The sequence below is a fragment of the Aquarana catesbeiana genome, linkage group LG05, assembly GCF_042186555.1.
Source record: "Aquarana catesbeiana isolate 2022-GZ linkage group LG05, ASM4218655v1, whole genome shotgun sequence".
Lineage (NCBI taxonomy): Eukaryota > Metazoa > Chordata > Amphibia > Anura > Ranidae > Aquarana > Aquarana catesbeiana.
This window is the reverse complement of record NC_133328.1, coordinates 609,674,594-609,701,875: the sequence shown is the minus strand read 5'-3', so window position 1 is coordinate 609,701,875 and position 27,282 is coordinate 609,674,594. Positions and strand designations below refer to the sequence as shown.

At 41.9% G+C, this 27,282-nt stretch overlaps 1 protein-coding gene across 1 annotated transcript in view; it reads left to right on the top strand.

The window, feature by feature from the left end:
- Nucleotides 1–27,282, top strand: part of WASHC5 (WASH complex subunit 5) — a 112,736-nt gene that overhangs the window by 47,763 nt on the left and 37,691 nt on the right. Inside the window, exons 11-22 of the mRNA XM_073632233.1 lie at nucleotides 2,650–2,779; nucleotides 4,864–4,976; nucleotides 7,698–7,864; nucleotides 10,289–10,364; nucleotides 12,739–12,849; nucleotides 15,451–15,591; nucleotides 15,837–15,917; nucleotides 17,659–17,760; nucleotides 20,418–20,597; nucleotides 21,046–21,170; nucleotides 24,060–24,222; nucleotides 25,474–25,576. Coding sequence (XP_073488334.1) covers nucleotides 2,650–2,779; nucleotides 4,864–4,976; nucleotides 7,698–7,864; nucleotides 10,289–10,364; nucleotides 12,739–12,849; nucleotides 15,451–15,591; nucleotides 15,837–15,917; nucleotides 17,659–17,760; nucleotides 20,418–20,597; nucleotides 21,046–21,170; nucleotides 24,060–24,222; nucleotides 25,474–25,576 — 1,492 coding nt within the window. The remainder of the gene's footprint in view (nucleotides 1–2,649; nucleotides 2,780–4,863; nucleotides 4,977–7,697; nucleotides 7,865–10,288; nucleotides 10,365–12,738; nucleotides 12,850–15,450; nucleotides 15,592–15,836; nucleotides 15,918–17,658; nucleotides 17,761–20,417; nucleotides 20,598–21,045; nucleotides 21,171–24,059; nucleotides 24,223–25,473; nucleotides 25,577–27,282) is intronic.

Below are 27,282 nucleotides of genomic sequence, written 5' to 3'. Positions count from 1 at the left end.
CTCTCTCTCTCTCTCTCTCTCTCTCTCTGCTCTCTCTCTCTCTCGCTCTCTCTCTCTCTCTCTCTCTCTCTCGCTCTCTCTCTCTCTGCTCTCTCTCTGCTCTCTGCTCTCTCTCTGCTCTCTCTCTGCTCTCTCTCTGCTCTCGCTCTCTCTCTGCTCTCGCTCTCTCTCTCTCTGCTCTCTCTCTCTCTGCGCTCTCTCTCTCTCTGCTCTCTCTCTCTCTGCGCTCTCTCTCTCTGCGCTCTCTCGCTCTCTCTGCTCGCTCGCTCTCTGCTCGCTCGCTCTCTGCGCTCTCTCTCTCTGCGCTCTCTCATAGCTCTCTTAATACAAGAAAGGACTTTGCTCGCTTTGGAAAACGCAGCTTGGCATTACATGCTATTAGGCCACTTTCACACTGAGGCGATTTACAGCCGTTTTAGCGCTAAAAATAGCACCTGTAAAGCGCCTCTCCTGTCACTCCAGTGTGAAAGCCTGTGTGCTTTCACACTGGAGCAGTGAGCTTGTGGGACGTTTAAAAAAAAAAAAAAAAAAAAGTCCTGCAAGCAGCATCTTTGGGGTGGTTTAGGAGCGGTGTGTACACCGCTTCTAAAACGCCCCTGCCCATTGAAATGAATGGGCACCGCTGCCAAAGTGCTTCGGCAGCGGGCTATTAACCCCCTTCGGCCGCTAGCAGTACACACGAAAGCGCTGCTAAAATGACAGTAAAGTGCTGCTAAAACTAGGGGTGCTTTAGCGCCGACACCCTCACCGCCCCAGTGTGAAAGTAGCCTTAAGCTTATGATCTACCAGAACCCCCAGATCCTTCTCCACCATTGACTCACCCAGTTGTACCCCCCCCTAGTATGTATAATGCATGCATATTCTTAGCCCCCAAGTGCATAACTTTTACATTTATCAACATTAAACCGCATTTGCCACATAGTCGCCCAATTAGACAGTGCATTGCGGTCGGCTTGTAAGTTGGAGACCTCCTGTAAGGATGTTAATCCACTGCATAGCTTGGTGTCAAAGACAGAAATGTTACTTTTTATCCCAGACCCAATATAATTTATAAATGTATTAAAAAGTAAGGGTCCCAGCACTGAACCTTGGGGTACACCACTGATAACCTTAGACCATTCAGAGTAAGAATCATTAACCACTGCTCTCTGAATTCGGTTTTGTAGCCAGTTTTCTTACCATTTACAAACGGATCTTTCCAAGCCTGTAGACTTTACCTTACACATGAGCCGTGTGTGGGGAAAGGTGTCAAATGCTTTTGCAAAATCCAAGTATTCCATGTCCACCGCCACCCCTCTGTCCAAGGTTTTATTTACCTCTTCAGGTGTCTCTTCAAATGCAAAAGACTGCTGTTAGACCAAAAGGTATATAATTCCTTAATCACCACGTGGATAACACAAGCAAAGATTTAAGTGTGATGGACCCTCCACACAGAGTGAAGGCTTACCAGAGGGATTGAACTCATAAGAACGTACGTTCAATGAGTCAATCTAGCTTGTATCGCCAACAGGCAATCAAAAGGAAGGACCTCCCAACTGGATGGCGACAAAACTCCAAATGTATCCAGACTCGTGAGGGAACTATCTTTGAAATGGATGGCAATAAATGTTTGGGAGACTCCACTGCCTGCCATAATTTTATTTGAAGCGCTTTTTTTACTACTGAAATGTAAGTTGTTTACTTTTTTTAAATAAATTTGCTTTACAAAACGGTATTATGCTATGTGGCCCCCCTTCTTTATTTTCATATGGGCTATTCCTCTGAGATGATCCATGGGAAGGTTTGCCATCCATTTCAAAGATAGTTGCCTCACGAGTCTGGATACATTTGGCGTTTTGTCGCCATCCAGTTGGGAGGTCCTTCCTTTTGATTGCCTGTTAGTGATACAAGCTAGATTGACTCATTGAACGTACGTTCTTATGAGTTCAATCCCTCTGGTAAGCCTTCACTCTTTCTGTGTGGAGGGTCCATCACACTTAAATCTTTGCATGTGTTATCCACGTGGTGATTAAGGAATTATATACCTTTTGGTCTAACAGCAGTCTTTTGCATTTGAAGAGACACCTGAAGAGCACCAGAGACTTTATTTTTTAATTTGTTAATTTTTTAATTAATTGTGGATTGACATAGACTATTTTTTTTCTTTTTCATAATTTTATATAAGTTACATCATAAGCTTCTAAAAACCTATAGCGCTACACTTGTCTGTGCACCCATTTTTGACAAAATCCTTATTTGTTGTGTGAGCTGCTGTTTTGTTGGTCAAGCGCAGGGTTAAACTTTTTTTTCTCCTTTTATTTACCTCTTCGTAAAAAAAAAAAAAAAAAATAAGGTTTGTTTGACAACTTCTGTCATTCATGAATCCATGCTGTCTGTTGCTTAAAATATTTTTTCCCAGCAAGAACTCAGTCTATGTGGTCTTTTATTAAACTCTCCAGTATCTTCCCGACTATAGGAGTTTAAACAAACAGGTCTATAGTTACTTTAGATACTTGGTAAAGACGTTGATCCCTTTTTAAATATAGGCACCACATTTGCTGATATAAACCATTTGATATTGGTATTAGTCTACTTAAGTTTGGGAGAAGCATTCCTGAAGAGTTTTTTTTTGAGGGGGTTTTTCTGTATTATTTATTTCTCTCCCTACAGATGTTTAAGCAGATGTTGTCTGAGAAACAGTCCAAGTGGGAGAACTATAGGAAGGAAGGTTCAGAACGTATGATGGAACTGGCTGATGTATTTTCCGGGGTGAAGCCTCTTACCAGAGTGGAAAAGAATGGTAAGACACTGTTGCCACTCTTGCAACATCACATGACCCAAATAGTCCGGAAAGCTATAGAGGACATCTCTGTATGTTTAGGGGACATTTGTACTGTATTTCCCCCATCCACAGCACTTTTTCTTCCCCCCCCCCCCCCCCCCCCCCCCCACTTCCAACAGGTGGTATTACAGTATCTCACAAAAGTGAGTACACCCCTCACATTTTTGTAAATATTTTATTATATCTTTTCATGTGACAACACTGAAAAAATGACACTTTGCTACAATGTAAAGTAGTGAGTGTACTTCACCACACAGCCATTAATGTCTAAACTGCTGGCAACAAAAGTGAGTACACCCCTAATTGAAAATGTACAAATTGGGCCCAATTAGCCATTTTCCCTCCCTGGTGTCATGTGACTCGTTAGTGTTACAAGGTCTCAGGTGTGAATGGGGAGCAGGTGTGTTAAATTTGGTGTTATCGCTCTCACTCTCTTACTGGTCACTGGAAGTTCAACATGGCACCTCATGGCAAAGAACTCTCTGAGGATCTGAAAAAAAAGAATTGTTGCTCTACATAAAGATGGCCTAGGCTATAAGAAAATTTCCAAGACCCTGAAACTGAGCTTCAGCATGGTGGCCAAGACCATACAGCGGTTTAAACAGGACGGGTTCCACTCAGAACAGGCCTCGCCATGGTCAACCAAAGAAGTTGAGTGCACGTGCTCAGCGTTATATCCAGAGGTTTTTTTGGGGAAATAGACATATTAGTACTGCCTGCATTGCTGTAGAAGTTGAATGGGTGGGGGGTCAGCCTGTCAGTGCTCAGACCATACGCTGCATCAAATTGGTCTGCATGGCTGTCCTCCCAGAAGGAAGCCTCCAGGATTACTGGAACCATGTCCTGTGGTCTGATGAGACCAAGATAAACTTATTTGGTTCAGATGGTGTCAAGCGTGTGTGTCGGCAACCAGGTGAGGAGTACAAAGACAAATTTGTCTTGCCTACAGTCAAGCATGGTGATGGGAGTGTCATAGTCTGGGGCTGCATGAGTGCTGCCGGCACTGGGGAGCTACAGTTCATTGAGGGAACCATAAATGCCAACATGTACTGTGATGTACTGAATCGGAGCATGATCCCCTCCCTTCGGAGACTGGGCCGCAGGGCAGTATTCCAACATAACGACCCCAAACACACCTCCAAGATGACCACTGCCTTGCTAAAGAAGCTGAGGGTAAAGGTGATGGACTGGACAAGTATGTCTCCAGACCTAAACCCTATTGAGCATCTGTGGGGCATCCTCAAACGAAAGATGGAGGAGAGCAAGGTCTCTAACATACACCAGCTCTGTGATGTCGTCATGGAGGAGTGGAAGAGGACTCCAGTGGCAACATGTGAAGCTCTGGTGAACTCCATGTCCAAGAGGGTTAAGGCAGTGTTGGAAAATAATGGTGGCCACACAAAATATTTACACCTTGGGCCCAATTTGGACATTTTCACTTAGGGGTGTACTCACTTTTGTTGCCAGCGGTTTAGACATTAATGGCTGTGTGTTGTTATTTTGAGGGGACAGCAAAGTTATACTGTTACATAAGCTGTACACTCACTACTTTACATTGTAGCAAAGTGTCATTTCTGTAGTGTTGTCACATGAAAAGATATAATAAAATATAAGGGGTGTACTCCCCTATGTGAGATGCTGTATTTAAACTATTACCATGATTAGCATTGCCAATAGAGGGGAACAGAATTAATATCACTTTTGGAACATGTTACATGTTGCACCTGTATTTGGCATGTTACATGTAATATGCTCCTAAGTGCGGATTTGTTTTTATCTCTGTGCATCAACCTAGGCCAATCACTTCACTGGCTATACTGTATCTAAGTGTTTACAACCACTTTAAGTTATGAAAAGGTTGAACAAACTGTTTCTCAAAATTTAGGTCTTTTGCAATCTTTCCATCTTTGCTTAGCTGTGCCAGCCTTTTCTCTCGTGATGGTTTGCATACATTTTATCTTTTGGTTGAATGTTCAGTTTATCACCTTTTTTTAATATATGAAAGCCTGACACTGACCTTCTGTCCTTTTTTTTTTCTGCAGAGAATCTGCAGGCCTGGTTTCGTGAGATCTCCAAACAAATCCAGTCCCTGAGCTATGATGATTCTACAGCAGCGGGACGGAAGACTGTGCAGCTCATACAGGCTTTGGAAGAGGTTTGAGTTCCAGTTATTCTTTATTGCAGATTCTCTGAAGGAGTTGGGGGGGGGGGGGGGCATGGGATGTTTTTTGCTGCCAGCACTTTTGCCACCCACTCATTTATTCACCTTCTATAGTTTACTGACCTTCAAGCGAACCAGTTATCTATTAATGCCAAGTATCACAGCTGCTGTACACTAGGTGTGCTATGAAGCTGTTTTCTCCTATTTTCACAGTGCCATATGTCCTTACTTTTTTTTTTTTTTTATTTACTTTTTGATTGGTCCAGCTAAGTTCTGTATATACTCCACCCCGATGACTGTTTGGGATGTTAACAATCTTAGTTGTATTCATGCCCAGATACTGCTGTCAGCTTTGATCTTCTAGCTCTGCTGCTGTGGATTTGGTGCTTGTACAGTGAAGAATAGTGTTGTTTACTCTACCTATACCTTCCCCCTCATCCATGTATAAAATGTATTTTGTTCGCTGAATACAAGGTGCTCTATGATTGGAGAGGGGAAGAGGAGGTGCAGGTAAACATCTGGACCTCCCCTTGTCCAATTACATTACACCTAGGAGTGATACTCTTGTATAGCCAGCCAATCATTATGTCCACCTAAACATTGATTGTGCCCTAATGCACATATGACCCCCCTCTATTCCATAACTGGGAGCATGATTAACCAGTTTCCACCCAGCGAATAGCAGATTGATGGTCAGGTGGTGGCTTTCCCATCCTGAGTGAACGTCTTATGACATTCTGTCAGAATGCGCCTATCGCAGGGCCGCGTATTGGTGCAACCTGTCACCGGCTGTGTCCACGGGACACAGCCAATGACTGATCAGTGTACCGCCTCGTTGCCGATACCATGTGAACGCCTTGACCAATCACAGCAGGTCACATGACAGTTGTACACAATAGATGCTCCCTTTCATGCCATCCATTGTGTACAATAGTGTTGCTGTGATTGGTCAATTTTTATCACATGGTACAGACAGGGCTAATTACAGCCCATCTGTACCATGTGAATAGCTTTGACCAATCACAGCTAATCACAAGAAAACAAACTGAATCTGTTTCATTCAGTAAAATGCTTGCTTATAGCAATGTATTTCACTGCTATAAGCAAACATAATGTGTAAAAAATAAATAAAAATCTTAAAAAGGAAAAAACTATGTAAATTATAACTTTTTTTTTTTTTTTTTTTCCTTTTATCACCAGTCAGTGTCCCTGATCACCGCCACACCAGTTATATGATAAAGCTGTACTGCACTGGTGACAGTTTGTCCTGACATTTTAGGGCCTCAAGAAATGAGGCGTCAGTACATCAGGTGTGATCATTTTTCAGATACATACCATAGTTTGTGGACTCTATAACTTCACCACAGACTAATATGGACTGATTTGGGTTATTTTCACCAAAGAAATATAGCAGAATACATTTTGGGCTAAATTTATGAATAATAATTATTTATTTGCAAAATTTATATAACCTAAACGAAGAAACATTTTTCAGAATAATAAAAAAAAACAAAAACCCAGTGGTGATTAAATACCACCAAAAGAAAAGCTCTAGTTGTGTGAACAAAATTTGATAAAAATATACTTTGGGTACTTTGACCACACAATTGTCATTGAAAGTGTGACAGCGCTGATAGCTGAAGATTGGCCTGGGCAGGAAGGGGGTGAAAGTGCCCGGTATTTAAACTTAGAGTTTCTAAGGCAACATTTGCACAAGTGTTTTGGCGCAGTACGGATGGCAGCGACAGGAATCTGCTGTTACCTCCTGCTGTTTTTGACATCTGTGAGTGGCTAGCTGTGGTCACCGAGTCCATACACTTTAATGACAGGTTCCCAGTGGCCATGGCTATTTGTAGTTGTTCACACAGCCATTGGTTACCGCAGTGATGACAGCTGGACGGCAACCTGTCATTAAAGTGTATGGGCTCAGCAACCGCTCACAAGAGTCAAAAACAGTAGTTTCCTGCCCCTGCCAAAACACCTGTGCAAATATAACAGGTGAATATTGATTAGGTGTTTTTGGTTAAATTGATTTGGTAAGTAGCAGGTTTGGCTAAAATAGGATTGGATTTCAAAAGCCTTTGCATCTACTTTAATGAGATATACATATTTGGCTTGCTAACAACACTTTACCAACACACACACTTTTCTGAATTCTTTGTTCCCTGGCCTTATTTTATATTTTAGCTATTATCTCTTTTATTATCTTAAAAAGAACACCAGGCAAAAGTACAGTATGTGTAAAGTTCCAGTAACTTTTAGGCCTGTAGCATTAATGAATTCTATTACCAAACACAAACCAGACACAAACTAGCCACTGCAGGCAATGGACAGGGGACACCACCACTCTTCTTCCCACAATTATTGGAGTTTTGTTTTTTTTTATTTTGTTGTGAAAGATTTATAGTGCTGCAGCTCGCAATAAAAGAAAAAGAAGCTGCAAATCACACCAAATTATATATTAAATAAGTTTAGAGGTAACATACATACAGGAATTTTTTTTTTTTTTTTATGGGATTTTTTGGCGGTACCTTTGATAAATGATACCATTTATCTGAGGCACCACCAAAAATCCTATTAAATTATTTCTGATTGTATGTTCTTTCCAGGGATGTTGGTGCTTCTAATTTAGTATGTCACTAGCCCACACTACTGCCCTTTCCAAGTTTAGCGGTAACTTTCTTATATTGTTCTTCATATTCTCTCTTTTTATAGGTTCAGGAGTTTCACCAGCTGGAGAGCAACCTTCAGATTTGCCAGTTCCTGGCTGATACCAGGAAGTTTTTGCATCAGATGATTCGCACCATTAATATCAAAGAGGAGGTGCTCATAACCATGCAGATTGTGGGTGACCTGTCCTTTGCCTGGCAGCTGATTGACAGGTGAGTGCTCTTTTTAAAGCTGAATTCCAGCCTTCCCTTCAGTCTTGCACAATTGTGCAGATTCCTCACGTACTGAAATTACTTAATCTGTTTCAGAAGAAGTTCAGTAGAAGCTGCAAAAATTTAGAGCCTGCCTTGTTTCCTGGCTGGAGGACGTGCAGCATCATCCAGCTCTTTAACTCCCCAGATTTACTGTTCCTGGTCCACCCCTTTTCATTCATTGGATTTCACTTCTTTTTTTTTTTTTTTAATAAAGAATTACTGAGACCTAGTGATGACATCGAGGAGTCTAAAATAAGGTTTATAATGAAGGCAGGTTTTATTTACTTGTGAATGAGATGAAAAAGGAGCCAGAAGGCAAAATACAGTGCTTTGAAAAAGTATTCACACCCCTTGACATTTTCCACATTTTGTCATGTTACAACTAAAAATGTAAATGTATTTTATTGGGATTTTTAATGTGATAGACCAACACAGAGTGGTACATAATTATAAAGTGGAAGGACGATGCTAAATTGTTTTCAAAATGTTTTTACAAATATCTGCATTTGTATTCAGCACCCTTTACTCTGAGACCCCATACACACTGTACAGCTTGTGTTGTCTGATTTCCTTTAGATTTACAAAACCATGTAGTGCAAGGGCCTGCCTGATTGCATACAAATTAAAACTCTTAAGGTTCAACATTCTATTATATGGTTTTGGTAAATCTAAAGGCAAAAATCTACAGAAAATTGTATAGTGTTTTTATATATTGTGTAGTATTTCCAGCTTAATACTTCCAGCTTAATACTCCTAACTAAAATCTAGTGGAACCAATTGCCTTCAGAAGTCCCCTAATAAGTAGTTAGAGTCCACCTAACTGTGAAATGTAATCTCAGAGTAAATACAGCTGTTCTGTGAAGCCCTCAGAGGTTGGCTAGAGAACCTTAGCGAACAAACAATATCATGAAGGCCAAGGATAAAGTTAGGGTGAAGTTTAAAGCAGGGTGAGGTTATAAAAAAACATCTCAAGTTTTGCAAAATCTCAAGGAGCTCTGTTCAATCCACCATCCGAAAATGGAAAGCGAATGACACAACTGCAAATCTACCAAGACATGGCCGTCCACCTAAACTGACAGGCCGGGCAAGGGGAGCATTAATCAGGGAAGCAGCCAAAGAGGCCCATGGTAACTCTGGAGGAGCTGCAGAGATCCACAGCTCAGGTGGGAGAATCTGTCCACAGAACAACTATTAGTTGTGCTCTCCACAAATCTGGCCTTTATGGAAGAGTGGCAAGAAGAAAGACATTGTTGAAAGAAAGCCATAAGAAGTTCTGTTTGAAGTTTGTGAGAAGCCATGTGGGGGGCACAGCAAACATGTGGAAGAAGGTGCTCTGGTCAGATGAGACCAAAATGGAACTTTTTGGCCTAAAAGCAAAACGCTATGTGTAACATGCAGTGTAACACTGCATATCACCCTGAACACACCACCCCCACCGTAATACATGGTTGTGGCAGCATCATGTTGTGGGGATGCTTTTCTTCAGCAGGGACAGGGAAGCTAGTCAGAGTTGATGGGAAGATGGATGGAGCCAAATACAGGGCAATCTTAGAAGAAAACCTGTTAGAGTCTGCAAAAGACTTGAGACTGGGGCGGAGTTTCACCTTCCAGCAGGACAACGACCCTAAACATACAGCCAGAGCTACAATGGAATGGTTTAGATCAAAGCATATTCATGTGTTAGAATGGCCCAGTCAAAGTCCAGACCTAAATCCAATTGAAAAATCTGTGGCAAGACTTGAAAATTGCTGTTTCATAGATGCTCTCCATCCAATCTGACAGACCTTGAGCTATTTTGCAAAGAAGAATGGGCAAAATGTCACTCTCTAGATGTGTAAAGCTGGTAGAGACATCCCCAAATAGACTTGCAGCTGTAATTGCAGAGAAAGGTGGTTCTACAAAGTATTGACTCCGGGGGGCTGAATACAAATGTACCCCACACTTTTCACATATTTATTTGTAAAAAAAAAAAATTTTGAAAACCATTTTACATTTTCCTTTCACTTCACAATTATGTGCCACTTTGTGTTGGTCTATCGCATAAAATCCCAATAAAATAAATTTAGGTTTTTGGTTGTAACATGACAAAATGTGGAAAAGGTCAATGGGTATGAATACTTTTTCAAGGCACTTTATAAGTAGATTAAACTTCAGCTTTAAATATACAAACATGGGTATCTGACTCATTTTAGGTTAGAGACTCGCTATCCTCGAACAAGCATGCATGCTCATTAACAATTTAACAATGCAAGCTCCCTTATTTGTATTCTGACAGGTTTGTCTATAGGACGACTAGTTCAAACAGGCATTATTGCGCTAAATGTTTTTCAAGCACTTATATATTTATATTGTGTTTTTAACTAACTTTTTTTTTCGCTTTAGTTTCACATCTATTATGCAGGAAAGTATAAGAGCCAGTCCATTCATGGTGACCAAACTCAGAGCCACTTTCCTAAAGGCAAGTAACCTTACATCTAATATGTTATGGTGTCTTTATTCAATGTACAGATCCAGTTTAAACATTATTTTATGCTGGGATAATGTGGAGAATGGATAGAATTTCTGTCAGGTTTTCTTGATATGTGTCTCCTCTAAGAAGAGCCCTCACTTATTTTTTTTTATCCTAGTGACAGGAGGTCGGAGGGACAGAAAGTCGCTTTTTATTCTGTATCTCGCTGTGGTAGTGACAGATTCGCCAAATTTTTGTCTTGGTGATGCTTAGAATGGGTTTGAGGGTTAATCTACCTAATGTGAAATAATCATTTGTAATTATTCCCTCACTATATCTAAAAATAAATTTGGCCAGTGTTGGGCTTTGAAGTGAATGTCTTCTAGCAAAAGTGTAAAAACATCACAAGATCACAATTTGTTCAAACAGCAGGCAACACAAGGTACCCAATACTACTGGTATTTGGAAATGCATTTGTTTACAGCAACCCCCCATAGGCCTAGCCCCCCCCTCAGCTATCTGAGGACCAAATATGGCACCACTGTCCTAGCTTCATAGGCGCTGCACCAAGTTGTGAGATATGGGGACTGTACTAGGCCCATAAATCAGAGCAAAGTTCTTCAAAGGAAAAGGTTTTAAAAGGTTCTCCATAGCCCCCAGGGGTATTAGGTGGCTGCCTTGCAACGGGAGAATTGTAATTTACAAGTACAGGTATTATGGTACCTGTTGTTACGTTTTTCTGACACAAATAAATCTGTCTGAATTCCTTTATGTCTAAAGTCTTTTTCAGTTTTGGATAGAGTAGGGAAGAACCTCTGTTGGAGGGTGAGGGGACATCTTCTTCAAGGCTTTCACCTTTTACAAAAAAATAAATAAATAAATGCACATTTTTTTTGCAGATTAAAAAAAATGTGCATTTGTTGTTTTTTTAAATGGGACCCTGCAAAGTTTTGCACCTGCAATCAGAAGATCGCAGATGCAATTTTACACTCCTGCAAACTTCCCATTTCAGCCAGTATCTCTGTACAGACTGTCCGCTCGTAAGCTGGAGGGGAGGGCGTGTGAATGGACTAAAGCCGCGTACACACAGGCGGACTTTTCGACCGGACTGGTCCGATGGACTTCAGACGGACTTTTTAACGAACAGACTTGCCTCCACACGATCACACCAAAGTCCGACGGATTCGTACGTGATGACATACACCGGACTAAAATAAGGAAGTTGATAGCCAGTAGCCAATAGCTGCCCTAGCGTTGTGTTTTGTCCGTCGGACTAGCATACAGACGAGCGGATTTCTGGGTCCGGCAGAGTTACGATTTGAAGCATGTTCCAAATCTAAAGTCCGTCAGATTTTCGACTGGAAAAGTCCGCTGAAGGTCCGTGAAGCCAACACACGATCGGATTGTCCGTCGGACCAGTCCGGTCGAAAAGTCTGACTGTGTGTACGCTGCATAAGGGAGCGTGCTGACCAGCACACCCGTGACCCATGCGAACTACAAGTCTGTCCGCCGCGGTGTAGATGGGAGTTGTAGTTTTCTCATTTACAGATTCCAGTGAACGAAGGACGTGGCTGTGCAGGCGGAGTCATTTTGAAAATATGACAGCTGGTGCAGAGATTGGATCCCCTGCAGGTTAGGGGGGAGAGGGTGCACATGTTACTTGTTGCACCCTAAATACGTGAAAAATTATTGGTGATTATTCCCTGGAAATTATATTGTCATGTACCTTTGTTATGATGCATTTCCAGTTGTTTAGATCACGTGCATTCCATGTTTTCTATTTAATCATTATCTGCTTAATAAATTGACTCTCGAGAAATCCCCTAGGGGTGGGACCTTAAAGGCACTCAATAGTAATACAATAGAGTAATTAAAAAGTCAATTTATTAAGTAGATAATGATAAAATAGAAAACATGGAATGCACGTGACCTAAACAACTGGAAATTATCTTGTCATGTACCCTTTTGTTATGATGCATTTCCAGTTGTTTAGGTCACGTGCATTCCATGTTTTCTAATTTATCATTATCTACTTAATAAATTGACTTTTTAATTACTCTATTGTATTACTGTTGAGTGCCTTTTTAAAGTCCCACCCCTAGGGGATTTCTCGCTTTCCATCCTAAATGCATGTGTAACCTGTTCAGAGAGGTGAACTTGTCCTTTAAGTCTGACAGATGTTGTAACCCTTCCCCACTCTATGGGAAAACTAAACACTAAAACTATGGCTGGGCTTTCAACTTAATCCATCAGGGTAGTATCAAAGATTTAGCCATCGAGACATTAGCATCTGAACACACACTGCAGGAAGGCAAATTGCTTCAAGTTATTATCTTTTAAAATAATAATTCCTTTGCTCTCTCTCTTTCTCTCTCTCTTACAGCTGGCTTCTGCCCTTGACTTGCCTCTACTTCGTATCAACCAGGCAAACAGCCCCGATCTCCTCAGTGTTTCCCAATATTATTCTGGGGAGCTGGTGTCCTATGTCAGGAAGGTGAGTTACACATGTGTCTTGTCCATATCTGTTTTGACTATTTCACATGGAATTTAAAAAAAAAAAAAAAAAGAAGAAAAACTGCCTGTGTACAAACACTTCGTCCATGCCAGAAAATAGGGTATTTTAATCGTTTTACTATTTTGGTCAGGCCAACATGTCTTTGAGACATAATTTTTTTTTTTTTTTTTATTTAACTGTTCCACAATCGAAAGTCTGCAACATTGTGACTTGTCACCTCCTGACAATACCTGTATTTGGAAATGGAACATCCTTACTGCCACATTTCTCTTTGTGCCGTTGGTGCCTCTGAATGTTGTGAGGACCTCACACAGACATCAATGTGTGGCAGGAGAGGAAGGCGATTGATGATGAAACAAACCGTTTCTTCTAACATCTGGTCAACAGCAGAATAGAAATTCTTTAGGATATAGGCTGTTTTATCAGTTCCAAACTTTCAAATCACGAACCAAAAACCAGCAGGATGGAGTGTGGCGAGCAAGATTGTCCAGCCTTTTTCACCCTTTTTAACATGGGAGAGCCCTTCAAATAACTTTGCGCTCTCAGTGAACCCATGCTACTAATTAGAGAATCTACAGCTCACAGTACATTAATGAAATAATTACTAAGAAGAATGCTCCTTAAATTTGTGTCATTGGGTAGAATCCCAACTTTCAAAAAGCTATGCAGATCAATGTTGTTCATGGTTACTTATCTGCTCAAGGAACCCTTAGAAACCCCCCGGGCAACCCTACGTTTCCACGTAACTCTTGCTGAGAAAGGCTGGTCTTAACTGTAAATATAACACAGGCAATATGTTTAAACTGCTACAAGTGTCAAGCTCAGACACCAAACAATGACATCTCATTACCCGCAGCAGCCTCCCATACTCTTGTCATAGCCAAAATCCCATTGTTATATTAAATGTATATGAGCCGGTCGGTAAGTGGTTAATAGAACTGGTCTGGCCAAAAGTTTTGAGAATGACACAAATATTAATTTTCACAAAGTCTTCTGCCTCAGTTTTTATGATGGCAATTTGCATATACTCCAGGATGTTATGAAGAGTGATCAGATGAATTGCAATTAATTGCCAAGTCTCTCTTTGCCATGAAAATGAACTTAATCCCCCCCAAAAAAACATTTCCACTGCATTTCAGGCCTGCCACAAATGGACAAGCTGACATTGTAAGCGATTCTCTCGTTAACACAGGTGTCAGTGTTGACGAGGACAAGGCTGGAAATCACTCTGTAATGCTGATTAAGTTAGAATAGACTGAAAGTTTTTAAAAGGAGGGTGGTGCTTGAAATCTATTGTTCTTCATCTGTTAACTATGGTTACCTGCAAGGAAACACGTGCAGTCATCATTGTTTTGCACAAAAAGGGATTCACAGGCAAGGATATTGCTGCTACTAAGATAGCACCTCAATCAACCATTTATCAGATCATCAAAAACTTTTTGAGAGAGGTTCAATTGTTGTAAAGAAGGCTTCAGGGTGCCCAAGAAAGTCCAGCAAGCGCCAGGACTGTCTCTTACAGTTGATTCAGCTGCGGGATCGGGGCACCACCAGTGCAGAGCTTGCTCAGAAATGGCAGCAGGCAGGTGTGAGTGCATCTACATGCACAGTGAGGCAAAGTCTTTTGGAGGATGGCCTGGTGCTAAGAAGGGCAGCAAAGAAGCCACTTCTACCCAGGAAAAACATCAGGGACAGAATGATATTCTGCAATTGGTACAGGGATTGGACTGCTGAGGACTGGGTTAAAGTCATTTTCTCTGATGAATCCCCTTTCCAATTTGTTCTGGGCATCCAGAAAAAAACCTTGTCCGGAGAAAAGGTAAGTGCTACCATTAGTCCTGTGTCATGCCAGCAGTAAAGCATCCTGAGACCATTCATGTGTGGGGTTGCTTCTCAGCCAAGGGAGTGGCGCTCACTCACAATTTTGACTAAGAACACAGCCATGAATAAAGAATGGTACAAAAACATCCTCTGAGAGCAACTTCTCCCAACCATCCAAGAACAGTTTGGTGAGGAACAATGCCTTTTTCAGCATGATGGAGCACCTTGCAATAAGGCAAAAGTGATAACGAAGTGGCTTGGTGAACAAAACGTCAAAATTTTGGGTCCATGGCCAGGAAACTCCCCAGACCTTAATCTCATTGAGAACTTGGTCAATCTTTAAGAGGCGGGTGAACAAAAAACCCACAAACTCCAAGCACTGATTATGGAAGAATGCGCTTCCATCAGTCAGGATGTGGCCCAGAAGTTGATTGACAGCATGCCAGGGTGAATTGCAGAGGTCTTGAAAAAGAAGGGTCGACACTGCAAATATTGACTCTTTGAATAAACTTAATGTACTTGTCAGTATAAGCCTTTGACACTTATGAAATGCTTGTATTTATACTTCAGTATACCATAGTACCAGCTGACAAAAAAGATCTAAAAACACTGAAGCAGCAGACTTTGTGAAAATGTATATTTGTGTCATTCTCAAAACTTTTGGCCAGAGCTGTATATATCAGTCCAACTAAAAGTATGGTTGAATGCTAGAGTGCCCAGATCTTTGCCTAGGATTAACCATCTTTTTAATTTTTACAAAAGGTTCTCCAGATCATTCCAGAAAGCATGTTTACATCTCTGGCTAAAATCATCAAGCTGCAGACACACGATATTATGGAAGTTCCAACACGCTTGGACAAGGACAAGCTAAGAGATTACGCCCAGCTTGGAGCCAGATATGAGGTGAGAACCGAGTGCTGCAACAATATATTTTCATTACATCGTTCATGCTTATGCAACATGCCTTTAAAGTGCTGCAACTTACAGTGACCAATCAGAATTCATCCCTCACTGATTTTATGGTTTCTATGGGTTTATGCACTTGATAACGGAGCTGTGCAGTGCTACAATAAATAAGCTCAACTGTCAGTTTTAGGTGTATGTTCCTCTTTACTGTTCCTTTTTGAAATCCTTTGTTTACTTTGTAGGTGGCCAGGCTGACCCATGCTATATCCATATTTACTGAAGGCATGCTAATGATGAAGACTACTCTGGTTGGAATAATTAAGGTAATCCAAGTACATCCAGTGATTAAAACATTGGGTCTCAGAGGGGAACACTGCTGCGTTGCTCTTAACAGACAGATCCCAGTTCTCCTTACAAAAGAAAAAAATAACCTTTAAAGCAAGGGTCTCAAACTGGTGGCCCTCCAGCTGTTGCGAAACTACAAGTCCCATGAGGCATTGCAAGGCTGGCAGTTACAAGCATGACTCCCACAGGCAGAGGCATGATGGGACTTGTAGTTTCGCAACAACTGGAGGGCCAGCAGTTTGAGACCCCTGCAAGGGAGCCAGTCAAGAATGGGCATTTATGGGAATATATATTATAAGTAGGGATGCACCGATACCATTTTTTTTTTTTTTTTTTTACAATGAGTACAAGTACCGTATACTTTTTTTTTTTTTTTTTTTTTTTTTTTTTTTAGTACTCGCCGATACCAATTACCGATACCTACCGCAACTGTTTTGTTTTAACTTCCACTGTCAGCAATGGTACAAAGCATTGAAAAGTTATTTACAAATGAAATAAATTGTTTTTTTTTTTTTTTAATTTAGCGCTTTTTCAATGTGAAATGTGTAAATATATGTTAATATTTATGTGTAAAAATATTCACTTAGACCCCTTTCACACTGGGGCGGTTTGCAGGCGCTGTTGCGCTAAAAATAGCGCCTGCAAACCAACCCGAAACAGCCACTGCTGTGTCTCCAGTGTGAAAGGCCTTAGGCTTTCACACTGGAGCGGTGTGCTAGCAGGACGACAAAAAAGTCCTGCTAGCAGCATCTTCGGAGCGGTGTATACACCGCTTCTTCACCGCTCTAGCCCATTGAAATCAGTGGGGCAGCATGGCTATACCGCCGGCAAAGCGCCTCAGAGGCCCTTTGCGGTGGTTTTTAACCCTTTCTTGGCCGCTAGCGGGGGTAAAGCCTCCTAGCTAGCAGCCGAATAACGCCGCTAAAATGACGGTAAAGCGCTGCTAATAATAGCGGCGCTTTACCGCCGACGCACCTCCCACCCCAGTGTGAAAGGGGCCTAACAAAGCAAACAAAAAAAAGTTTTAATTGTTTATCGTTTTATAAAATAGACTTGAATAAAAGAAAAAAAGCAGGAAAATAATAATTAAATGGAGGAGAATAGGGAGTTAATTAAGGCTGATTAGAGTAAATTAAGGGTTAAACATTTGTTCATCCCTTTGATCTGCAGATGAAGAAACAGAAATATACATAAATAAACAATGTTTCTTTTTATTTTACTGTTTTTCAGGGCTGAGCAATGTTGTTAATAAACATTGCCGGCTGCTTTTTTTTTTTTTTTTGACAGCTCCAATTACCGGACTTCTTTAACACAGGGGAGACCCACCGACAGCTCAAATAGCCGAGCCTGAAAGTATCGGTTTCAGGTATCTGTGCATTTGCACGAGTACCGATACATGTGCAAATACTCAGTATCGGCACCGGCAAAACTATTATTACAGATCTCCACTCATGACTGGTTCTCTTTTAAAGCCAGCTCCAGACTCTGGAAAGAGTGTGTGCGTTAGAGCCTCTGTCAGGTTTTTTATTGCAGTTTGTGTCCCTGTTAGGAAGTGAAGGGAAATCTTCCCATAAGGATATGATAGTGATTGAACATCTATCCAGCAGGTATACACGAATAAAAACATTTTGGTAGATTAGAACTTGGCTTTTAAAATTTACCTAATTTTTCAACTGAGCCTGAGTTTCATAGCTGACGTGTTTTTTATCTTATCGCCAGGTGGATCCAAAGCAGTTATTAGAAGATGGCATACGGAAGGAGCTCGTTAAGAGGGTGGCACTGGCTTTACATAAGGGACTCATCTTTAACTCAAGAGCAAAGGTATCATCCACACCAGCTGAGCCTTTAGATATGTGTGTACCTTGAACTACAGCCTAGGCCCTTTTTTACTAAAGACCCTGGGAACACACAACACGAATACTTCTCAAGCCTGTTACTATTCTTATTTTTCTTTTACAAGTGCTGAAACTCTGGACCACTCCTGCCCAACTGAACTTTTAGTGTAAATCTGCTAAATACATACTATGTTTTTAACCACCTAAATACAGGGCACTTTCACCCCGTTCCTTCCCAGACCAATTTTCAGCTTTCTGTGCTCTTGCCCTTTTAATGACAATTACTCTGTCATGCTACGCAGTACCCAAATTAAATTTGTATCATTTTGTTCACACAGATAGAGCTTTCTTTTGGTGGTATTTAATCCCCACTGAGTTTTTTATTTTTTGCGATATAAGCGAATAAATAATGAAAATTTTGAGAAAAAAAACAATATTTTCTACTTTCTGTTTTAAAAGAAGTCCAATAAAATCAAATTTCATCATAAATTTTAGGCCAGAATGTATTCTGCTACATGTTTTTGGTAAAAAAAAAAATCCTGTGAAGTGTATGATAATTCGTTTGTGTGAAAGTTATATTCTATAAGCTATGCTACGTATCATTGAAAATTTACCAATCCTGATGTATTGACGGCCTATCTCAATTCTTGAGGCCCTAAAATGTCAGGACAGTACAGATACCCCCCCCCCATGACTCCCTTTGTAAAGATGACAGTCCAAGGTATTTAGTAAGAGGCATGGTGAGTTTTTTAAAGTTATTTTTTTGCCCACAATAGTTTGGAAAATAAAGAATTTTTTTTTTTTTTTTTTTTTTACCACAAAATTGTCATATTAACAAATTATTTCTCATATATGGCATAGATAAACTTGCAATTACACCCCAAAATTCATTCTGCTACTCCTCCTGAGTATGGTGATACCACGTGTGAGACTTTTTCACAGCCTGGCCACATAGAGAGGCCCAACATCAGGCATTCTAGGAGCATAAATTACACATTTAGTTTCCTGACTACCTATTACACTTTTGAAGGCCCCGGAGCACCAGGACAATGGAAACTCCCACAAAATGACCCCATTTTGGAAAGCAAACACTCCAATGTATATTCTACGAGTTATAATGAGTCTTTTAAAAACGTTTGTGGAAAATGTGGAAAGAAAATTAAAACTTTTTTTTTTTTTTTTTTTTTTTTCTTACTCAAAGTTGTCCATTTTTTAGATATTTCCAACTCACGGCATGTACATAGCAAAAATTACGCCCCAAAATACATTCTGCTACTCCTCTTGAGTATGGCGATACCACATGTATGAGACTTTTTTACACAGCATGGCCACATACAGAAGCCCAACATGCCGGGAGCACTGTCAGGTATTCTAAAGGCATAAATTGCACATTTCCTGAGTACCTATCACATTTTTGAAGGCCCCTGGAGCACCAGGACAATGGAATTAGATGTGGCAGATGATCACGGGCAGATGTGTGCCAGATGATCACGGGCAGATGTGCAGACAGATGATCACGGGCAGATGTTTAGGGTGGACAGATGTAGGACAGGTGTTGGTATTTTTCACTGATTGGGGACACTAGCTGGGTGATCCAGTGTGTAAAATCTGTAAAAAAAAAAAAAAACAGCTCATGCACACTAATCCCCCTGCTTGCAGATCCGCTCTCCTTCTTACTGACTCTGTGTGAGGAGAAGCAGAGCCGATTGCCTGGCAATGGCTCTCAGTTTACACTACATGCGAAGCTGTGATTGGTCACAGCCGTCATGTAATCTGGAGGGCCGAGCAACGTTGGCCTGTCTCTGGGGGACACAGGCACATCGGGATCGCGCCACGCGATCCCACTTTTTGTAACTCCCCCCCAAACTGTGTTTACATCACATGATGGCTGTGTTTGGACACAGCCATCATGTGATCATGTGGTCAAATCACAGGGCCCTCCTGCCAATCCGAGATATGGAATGTCTGGGGGACACCGCACATCGGAATAACGCAACTGCGCGATCCCACTCCTTCTGAATGACATTCAGGAACATCCACTCAGAAGGAGGAAGCGCCCACCTGGCCGTTTATGTGCAGTGGCCGGATGGGAAGTAGTTAAAAACCAAAGGTGTTCAGTATATTATAGTTTGTTTTCTTTTTAGAAAGTGACCACAGCCTGAGCAGAAGGAAAGCAAGAAATTCCCTAGGATGGGACTTTTAAAGCACTCAATTCATATTACAATGAAGTAGTAAAAATTAATTTTATTGGTATCAAAGATGTTAAAAAATGAAACCTGGAATGTGCGTGGCCTAGTCAACTGGAAATACATCAGTACAAAAATACATGGTGATACAAAATGATATCCTTAACCCGACGCATTTCAGAGTTTGTTAGCACCTCCTTCATCAGGGAATAGTAAAGTATCAGTTGTCTATAAATGCAAAATGTCAATATTATTCAATTCGAAAGAGGTGGTAGAGGGGAGGGGTAAAAAAATTAAAATAGAAGGGTGAATGTCTGTCTCAAGCCAGAGCCAAATTTGACCTATCTCATTGGTCAGTAGCAAAAATAGTAGCAGCTTTTGTTACATTGGTCCATTAGAAAAGAGATGTAGATGGCTTGGCCTTAGTTCAGGATAATTGCACCATTTTGTCTTATAGCCCAGTGAGCTATTGCCGAAATTGAAGGAAATGGCAGCCACCATGGATGGATTCCACCGCTCCTTCGAGTACATCCAGGATTATGTCAGCATTTACGGTCTAAAGATTTGGCAGGAAGAAGTGTCACGTATTGTCAACTATAATGTAGAACAAGAGTGCAACAACTTTCTCAGAACAAAGGTATTGTTGTATGCATTTTAGATTGTAGGCTCTAACGAGTAGGGCTACTTATTCCTCCTTTATTGAATTGCCCTTAAGTTGTAAAGTGCTGAGTAAACTGTTGGTGCTATATAAATCCTGTATTATGATAATAAGAATTATAATGTATGGATTGTTAAATAGGCCAATAGAAGAATGCCAAATCAAAACTATAATACTGGGAAGGGCTCTGTCACCAAAATGTTTATGTTTTTAGGTATCCCTGTTAGCAGGAGGACCTTGAGATGGTCATAAATGAGGGTAGTACATACATTTTTGACAGAACAGTGTATGCAGTGAATTTTATTTCTGATTTGTTGTTTCTGGACTTGGAGATCTTCTAAAAAGTAACTCCAAAGCTCCCTAATTAAGGTGTGTCATTTTCCTTTTGCTCTTTTCACCTAATTCCAGACCTTCATGTTTCCACCAGATTCAAGACTGGCAAAGCATGTACCAGTCCACACACATCCCCATCCCTAAGTTTCCCCCTGTGGACGAGTCTGTGACCTTTATCGGGAGGCTGTGCCGGGAGATCCTGAGGATAACTGATCCAAAGTAAGTTTTCATTGGAGATGGAAAAAAAAAATAAGAGGGGTGAACAATTAATAAGGGAAGCAACCAGGAACCAGAAGGCCCTCCTTAAAAAATTAATTTTGTCAATTTCAAGACAAAGTGTGAGCAGGTAAGTCTAAGACCGGCCATAGACGGAGCGATTTTCTTTTGATGTAGAAAAGAAAATAGCTTGATTTCCCCCATCCACACGGTCATTGTTGATGGGAACAATCACTTCCGCGGAGCCATTGTGTTCTCCCGGCAGGGGACGGTCTCCTTGCCGGGAGAACACAGTGATTATTGCTAGCGGCTATAACACCTACTAGCAATAATAGCATGTAAAATCAAACAGGCTGGTTGTACCCAAGTTGATTGACTGATCAACTTAGGTACATTCAGCCTGCCCATACATGGTTCGAATCTTGCGCGGTTCCTGCTGAATCGGCAGAGATTCAAACCGTCTATGGCCTGCTTAAGGGGTTGTTTGTTTACTAACTCAGATACTGAACCTCATACACTTGGCTGCGACTGGATAATGAAGAAACAGTAGCTCCCTTATGAGGACATCTCTCCGCTCTTTCTTCTGACCTCAAGCTCCATTTCCTAAGTTGACAGCGCTCTGCAACGCAGTAAAGCTTAATTGGCTAAATTGTTGCCCCTTCCTCTCATATGCAAATGATTACAGAATTCTAGCACAAAGATCTCAGTACTATTTAAGAAAAAGAAAACCTTTAAACCATAACTCCATGTTTTCCATTCACTATAAAAAGTTAGTTTGGGCCAGCATGTAACTGCACATAATCATTTGGACCATGCTGGCCCAAACTAACATTTTATAGGGAAAGAAAATGTGAGGTTAAAGAAGCATTTTTAACTTCTTAACGGCAGTCACGTGCGTATATTTGATGGCAGAGTGGTGGGCTTTTTTGCTCTTTGGTCACATATGTGTATAACCAATGTTACTGTTTTGTTCTGGGACCATGCTCAGTCTGGAGCTGGTAGGTTGGACGATCACATGACCACTTTAACTGCTAAGCACAGTTAACACATGATCGGGGAGCCCAAGAAACACCTGTGGAGTTTAGATATCCTTACATGGTCGCTGAAAAATGCCATCCTATGGAAACGCCTTGTTTGCCTCAGAGTAGATATGCCCCTGCTTTCTCTGGTGCATGTGTTTGCCCTTCTTAACTCTATTATTGCAATAATGTATATTTATACTGTGGGCGAGCAGTGCTATTAAATGGATCGTCTGCTCAGATGACCAGTTTATTATCTCTTTCCTAGATATCGTGTGCATAAAACCCATGTGGTTATCAAAGAAACGTATTGTGCTTTATTAGCATCTATACAATGGTTGAGTTGGTTCATAGTAAGGAAGCAAACAGTCTGCGAAAATGTTGCAGAACCGCTTGTCTCTAACTGTTAGATACATGTGGGAGAGCTAAAACTTACACTGAAGAGTCTATCGAAGGGTTTTTATTGTTTTGCACTTTAATTCTGTGATTTCATGATGAATGATTAAAGCGGAGTTCCGCTCACATATTTTAATTTTTTATTTTCAGCATCCCCTGCTTGTATACGATAATATACAATAACGCATGTATATATTTCAATCCCGTTCCCAGTACATTTTTTTTTGTAAATGACTTACCTTATTTTTGTCTTCCTGAGCGATTCCATCTTGATTGTGGGCATGTGAAACCCACTGACTAACCAGCATGTACCTCCCGATCTCACGCATGCGCATTGTAAGCCGGGCGTAGCCCTAACCGTGTGTCTCGTTGCCATCACAACGGGTGGCGACGGGGGGGAAGGTCCCGCCCCGTTATGGCAACAAAGATACGCAATCAATCTCCAGCATACAGGAATGACATGAAGCACTGAAAATGCACATATGGGAATTGCATGGACAACTCTCTAAGCTTACATAGTGAGCACATTGCGCCCATCACATCACAATTAGCTATCTTACTTAGTCCGTCTGAAGTCCTCCTAGAGAATTAGATATGAAAGTGCAGTAATCCTGGTGTTAATCTGCTCAAAGATCACCGCTATATCCGTTCTACACACCTCCTTCTCCTCAGCTGGCTGCTCTGTATAGAAAAGATATCGTTCTGGCAACAGAGGGCTTTGTTCCCTTTTTAAAAATGGCGCTTAGATCTGCCTTTGATCGCGTCCTTTCGTGTTTTGAAAGAACGCAATGCTATCCTTCAGGGCTGCCCACTGACTCCTTTGGAAACGATGACACACATCTCCTAGGAGCACAGGTCCCGCGTGATGACGTAAATTGCCACAGCCCGGAAGTGACAGATTAGAAGTGAACCCATGGCAACAATGCAGACAGAGTAAGTTAAAAAAAAATAATAATAATTTTGTCCTAAATGTCGTTGTTCGTGCAGAAAGCTGCTGATTGATGTAAACATTATTATCGGTGGAACTCCACTTTAAGTACAGACCTTTTAAATGTTTAGAATAGCTGACTGGTCCCCTGCAACTTTTGTGCTTGACCAATAACAGAATGGGGGACTGTCGCATAATGGGGCAATGCTAAACCCGTGTAGACAGATTATGTAACAGATTTACTGCAAGCTTATATCTTGATTCATAAACTCCTCTCTGCTTCTCTAAAGCAACCGCGCAGCAGAATAAAACCTGACCCTGGCCACTTTTTTCATTGTGCATGTTTGGGGTAAAAACCGTCTCCTTTTCAGAGCTAAATCTGTCTCAGAACTTTGCAAATCTGTCATACTTGGCTACCCAGAATTCCAGAATAAGGCATCTCAAATACATATAAAATCTGTTGCACAGACTTTGCTAAATGAAAGGCACCCTGCTTTCCATGTGAGTGTAATTTGCTAATAAATGTCCCCCAATGTCTTTTCACCACAGAGTGACGTGTTACATAGACCAGATGAACACTTGGTATGACATGCGCACCCACCAGGAAGTGACCAACAGTTGCCTCTTCTCCGAGATCCAGTATTCCCTGGGAACATTTGGCTTAAATGGGCTGGACAGACTGCTGTGCTTCATGATCGTCAAGGAGCTGCAGGTATAGATCAACAAAAAGCCCTGAATCAAACCTATTCTGTGGTTGTATCTTACCACTTACCTTATGTGACTCTAGTCACAATCATGGAAGCCGGATAATAAGATTCTTCCGGGGGAAATTTGCTATTTTATGTCATTTTGCCGGGATCTGTCCTTGGACAGTTGCATCAGGCCTTCTGAAGAGGTCACTGGGTGCTGACCACCTTGAGCCTTGATGCACTCCTGACAACTCTCTAGGTCCTGGCTGGAGCCAGCAAAAACTGTCTGTTAGAGGCTCTAGGTCAGGGGTCTCAAACTGATGGCCCTCCAGCTGTTGCGAAACTACAAGTCCCATAATGCCTCTGCCTGTGTTAGTCATGCTTGTAACTGTCAGCCTTGCAATGCCTCATGGGACTTGTAGTTTCACAACAACTGGAGGGCCGCCAGTTTGAGACCTCTGCAGACTAGGTGATAGATACTTTGTGAAGGAGCCAAAATGGGGAGCAGCTGTTAATCACCAATAAGACAGTGGGGGTTATTTACGAAAGGCAAATCCACTTTGCACTACAAGTGCACTTGGAAGTGCAGTCGCTGTAGATCTGAGGGGAACATGCAAGGAAAATAAAAAACAGCATTTTGGCTTGCACATGATTGGATGATAAAATCAGCAGAGCTTTCCCTCATTTCAGATCTTTCCTTCAGATCTACAGCAACTGCGCTTCCAAGTGCACTTGTAGTGCAAAGTGGATTTGCCTTCCGTAAATGAACCCCCCAGCGTGTTTTAAAAATTCTATGCAAGCAGCATGCTAATAAGAGAAGAGAGCAGAGTGGCAGGTAGGTGAGCTCATCACTTTCTCCTTCGGCTGTCCATTCACAGGGTGCTGGAGAGACGAGACCTGTAAGTGAGACCCTTATACTCCATGTACCTGCGCTCTCCAACCGCTCCTAACTTTTCTAAGGTCAGCAAGAATACTTGGCATTTCTTAGTATGGGGGAGCACATGAACTGTTCCCCCATCACAGTGCTTGTGCCTAGCAGCAAATCGTTAGGCTGAGCACTGCTACATGGCCTGTGGATTGTCTTTTGATGATTACCCCCCCCCCCAGTCACCAACACAGGGGATTTACTTTGCAGACTGCGGAGGAGCCAGGAGCTGTCAAGGAACGCAGGTAAGGTGAATAGCCAGAGGATGCCTTTGCTGTTCTTGTTTGGAAGCACAGGTAACCATATTTCCCAACCTACATCTAATGAGACATCTTAACTGTTTTTACAGAACTTTCTCAGACTGTATCAGCGGATGATCCTAAGAGATAAAACAGTCCAGGAAACTCTGAGAGCTCTGCAGAAAGTTGTCAGTCCATTAAAAGGCATTATAGGTAAGTGACTGTATCTACAGTATAGGTCATGGATGACCAAATGGACTGCATTAGCCAGTAGAAACCATCAGGGATTCAAACCTTTCTTAATCAGTGACTACTGTATTAAGTACAGATTTTTTTTAAGCAAATGGCATGTCACGAGAATGCATGTGAATACATAAATAGCAAGCCGCATGATCAGAATTACTCTGACTATGGAATGATTGTAGACCCAGAAGAGTTGCATCATCTCAAATACTGATTACTTTCTTAGTGTTCAAACTCAGATGATAGTGGCAAATTTCTTTCTCGAACATCACGGGACACAGAGCCACAGTAATTACTGATCGGTTATATAGGGTATCACTGGTGATTGGACACTGGCACACCCTATCAGGAAGTTCAACCCCCTATATAATCCCTCCCCCTTTCAGGGATACCTCAGTTTTTACGCCAGTGTCTTAGGTGATGGACGTGTAAATATGTCCTGTGCTGAGCTCCAAAGGGAATATCCTATATCCTATACTGGGGCAAGCCAGGCAGACCGGATCCATTCAAAGTGTCCTTTCTAGGCCGAATTGGATGGTACCCGGGCCTCGTGTCCGAAGAAACAAGGTTTTACCTGTAATGCTTCTCTTTTTAGAGAGCTGGACCCCGCAGATCAGAAAATGGCTTTAAACCTCCTAATTTCTGGCTGGGTGCTTTACAGGGCCAGAACTGCAGGATCCCCCTATTCGTAGGGGGCCCCAGTCTCTGACGGTTTTTTCAAACACTGCCCACCATGAGAGGTGAAGATTGGGTCTGTGTAAACTGAACCCTGCGGCTGGATAAGGTAAGAGGAGATTCCACAGAATTTTCTAATTCTAGTAGGTTTCTCCTTTAAGGTAAATGCATGCTATGCCTATTGTGACCACCGGGGGCTGCCAAGAGCACATACCTTCACATGCTGGATTGTCTGTCTCAAGTGTTCATCGCTGCACATGTCTCACAGCGTTTCAGGCCGGCTGCAAAGGTAAGATGGAAGGGGGGATCTCTCATGTTTGAATGTTCCCCCCCAGGCTAGAGAGAGGCCACAGGGGTCTAGAAAGTGGTTATACCGCTCGGGTACCGCTGCCTCAGGCCACCATTTCCGACCATTGCCGTTTAGGCAGGTTTTCACTACCAGCTTCTCTCCCTCCTCCCCCTCCCCCAGCCTTCCTCCATAGTATTACAGGAGAGTCGGCCAGCGGGGGAAGCGCTCGTTTTTTTCAAAAATCGAGGAGGGGGGGGCGGGACGTCAGCACAGGGGCTTAGACTCCCACTCAGGCCAGCTGCAGACTATTAAGGCACTCTGTACAGGTGCACACAGCCTTTGGAGAGACACAGAGCTGACGGTCGCATGTAAGGTGGGACACAGGCATTCTCCTAGGCAGCATTTACTGAAGTAACACCAGACTGAGCATTGGGTAGCAAGGCTTTTAGCCAGACTACATCGCTCAGCAGTCAGTGTTCATTTGTGATACCTCACACCTTGTTGCTTTGCACTATGGGTAGAAGAGGTTCAAGCACCCCAAGAACCAGAGACACTAGGGGATCTTGTTCAGGTTCTGAGGGCCCCCTGTCAGCAGCATCCTCCCCCCCGATGGGCCAGGGATGGCTAGCCAGGGAGAGCCGTTGGGGTCAGGGGCTACACCTGCTTCTGGCACTTCAGCCCCTGTATATATTACACAAGAGGTTTTTTCCTC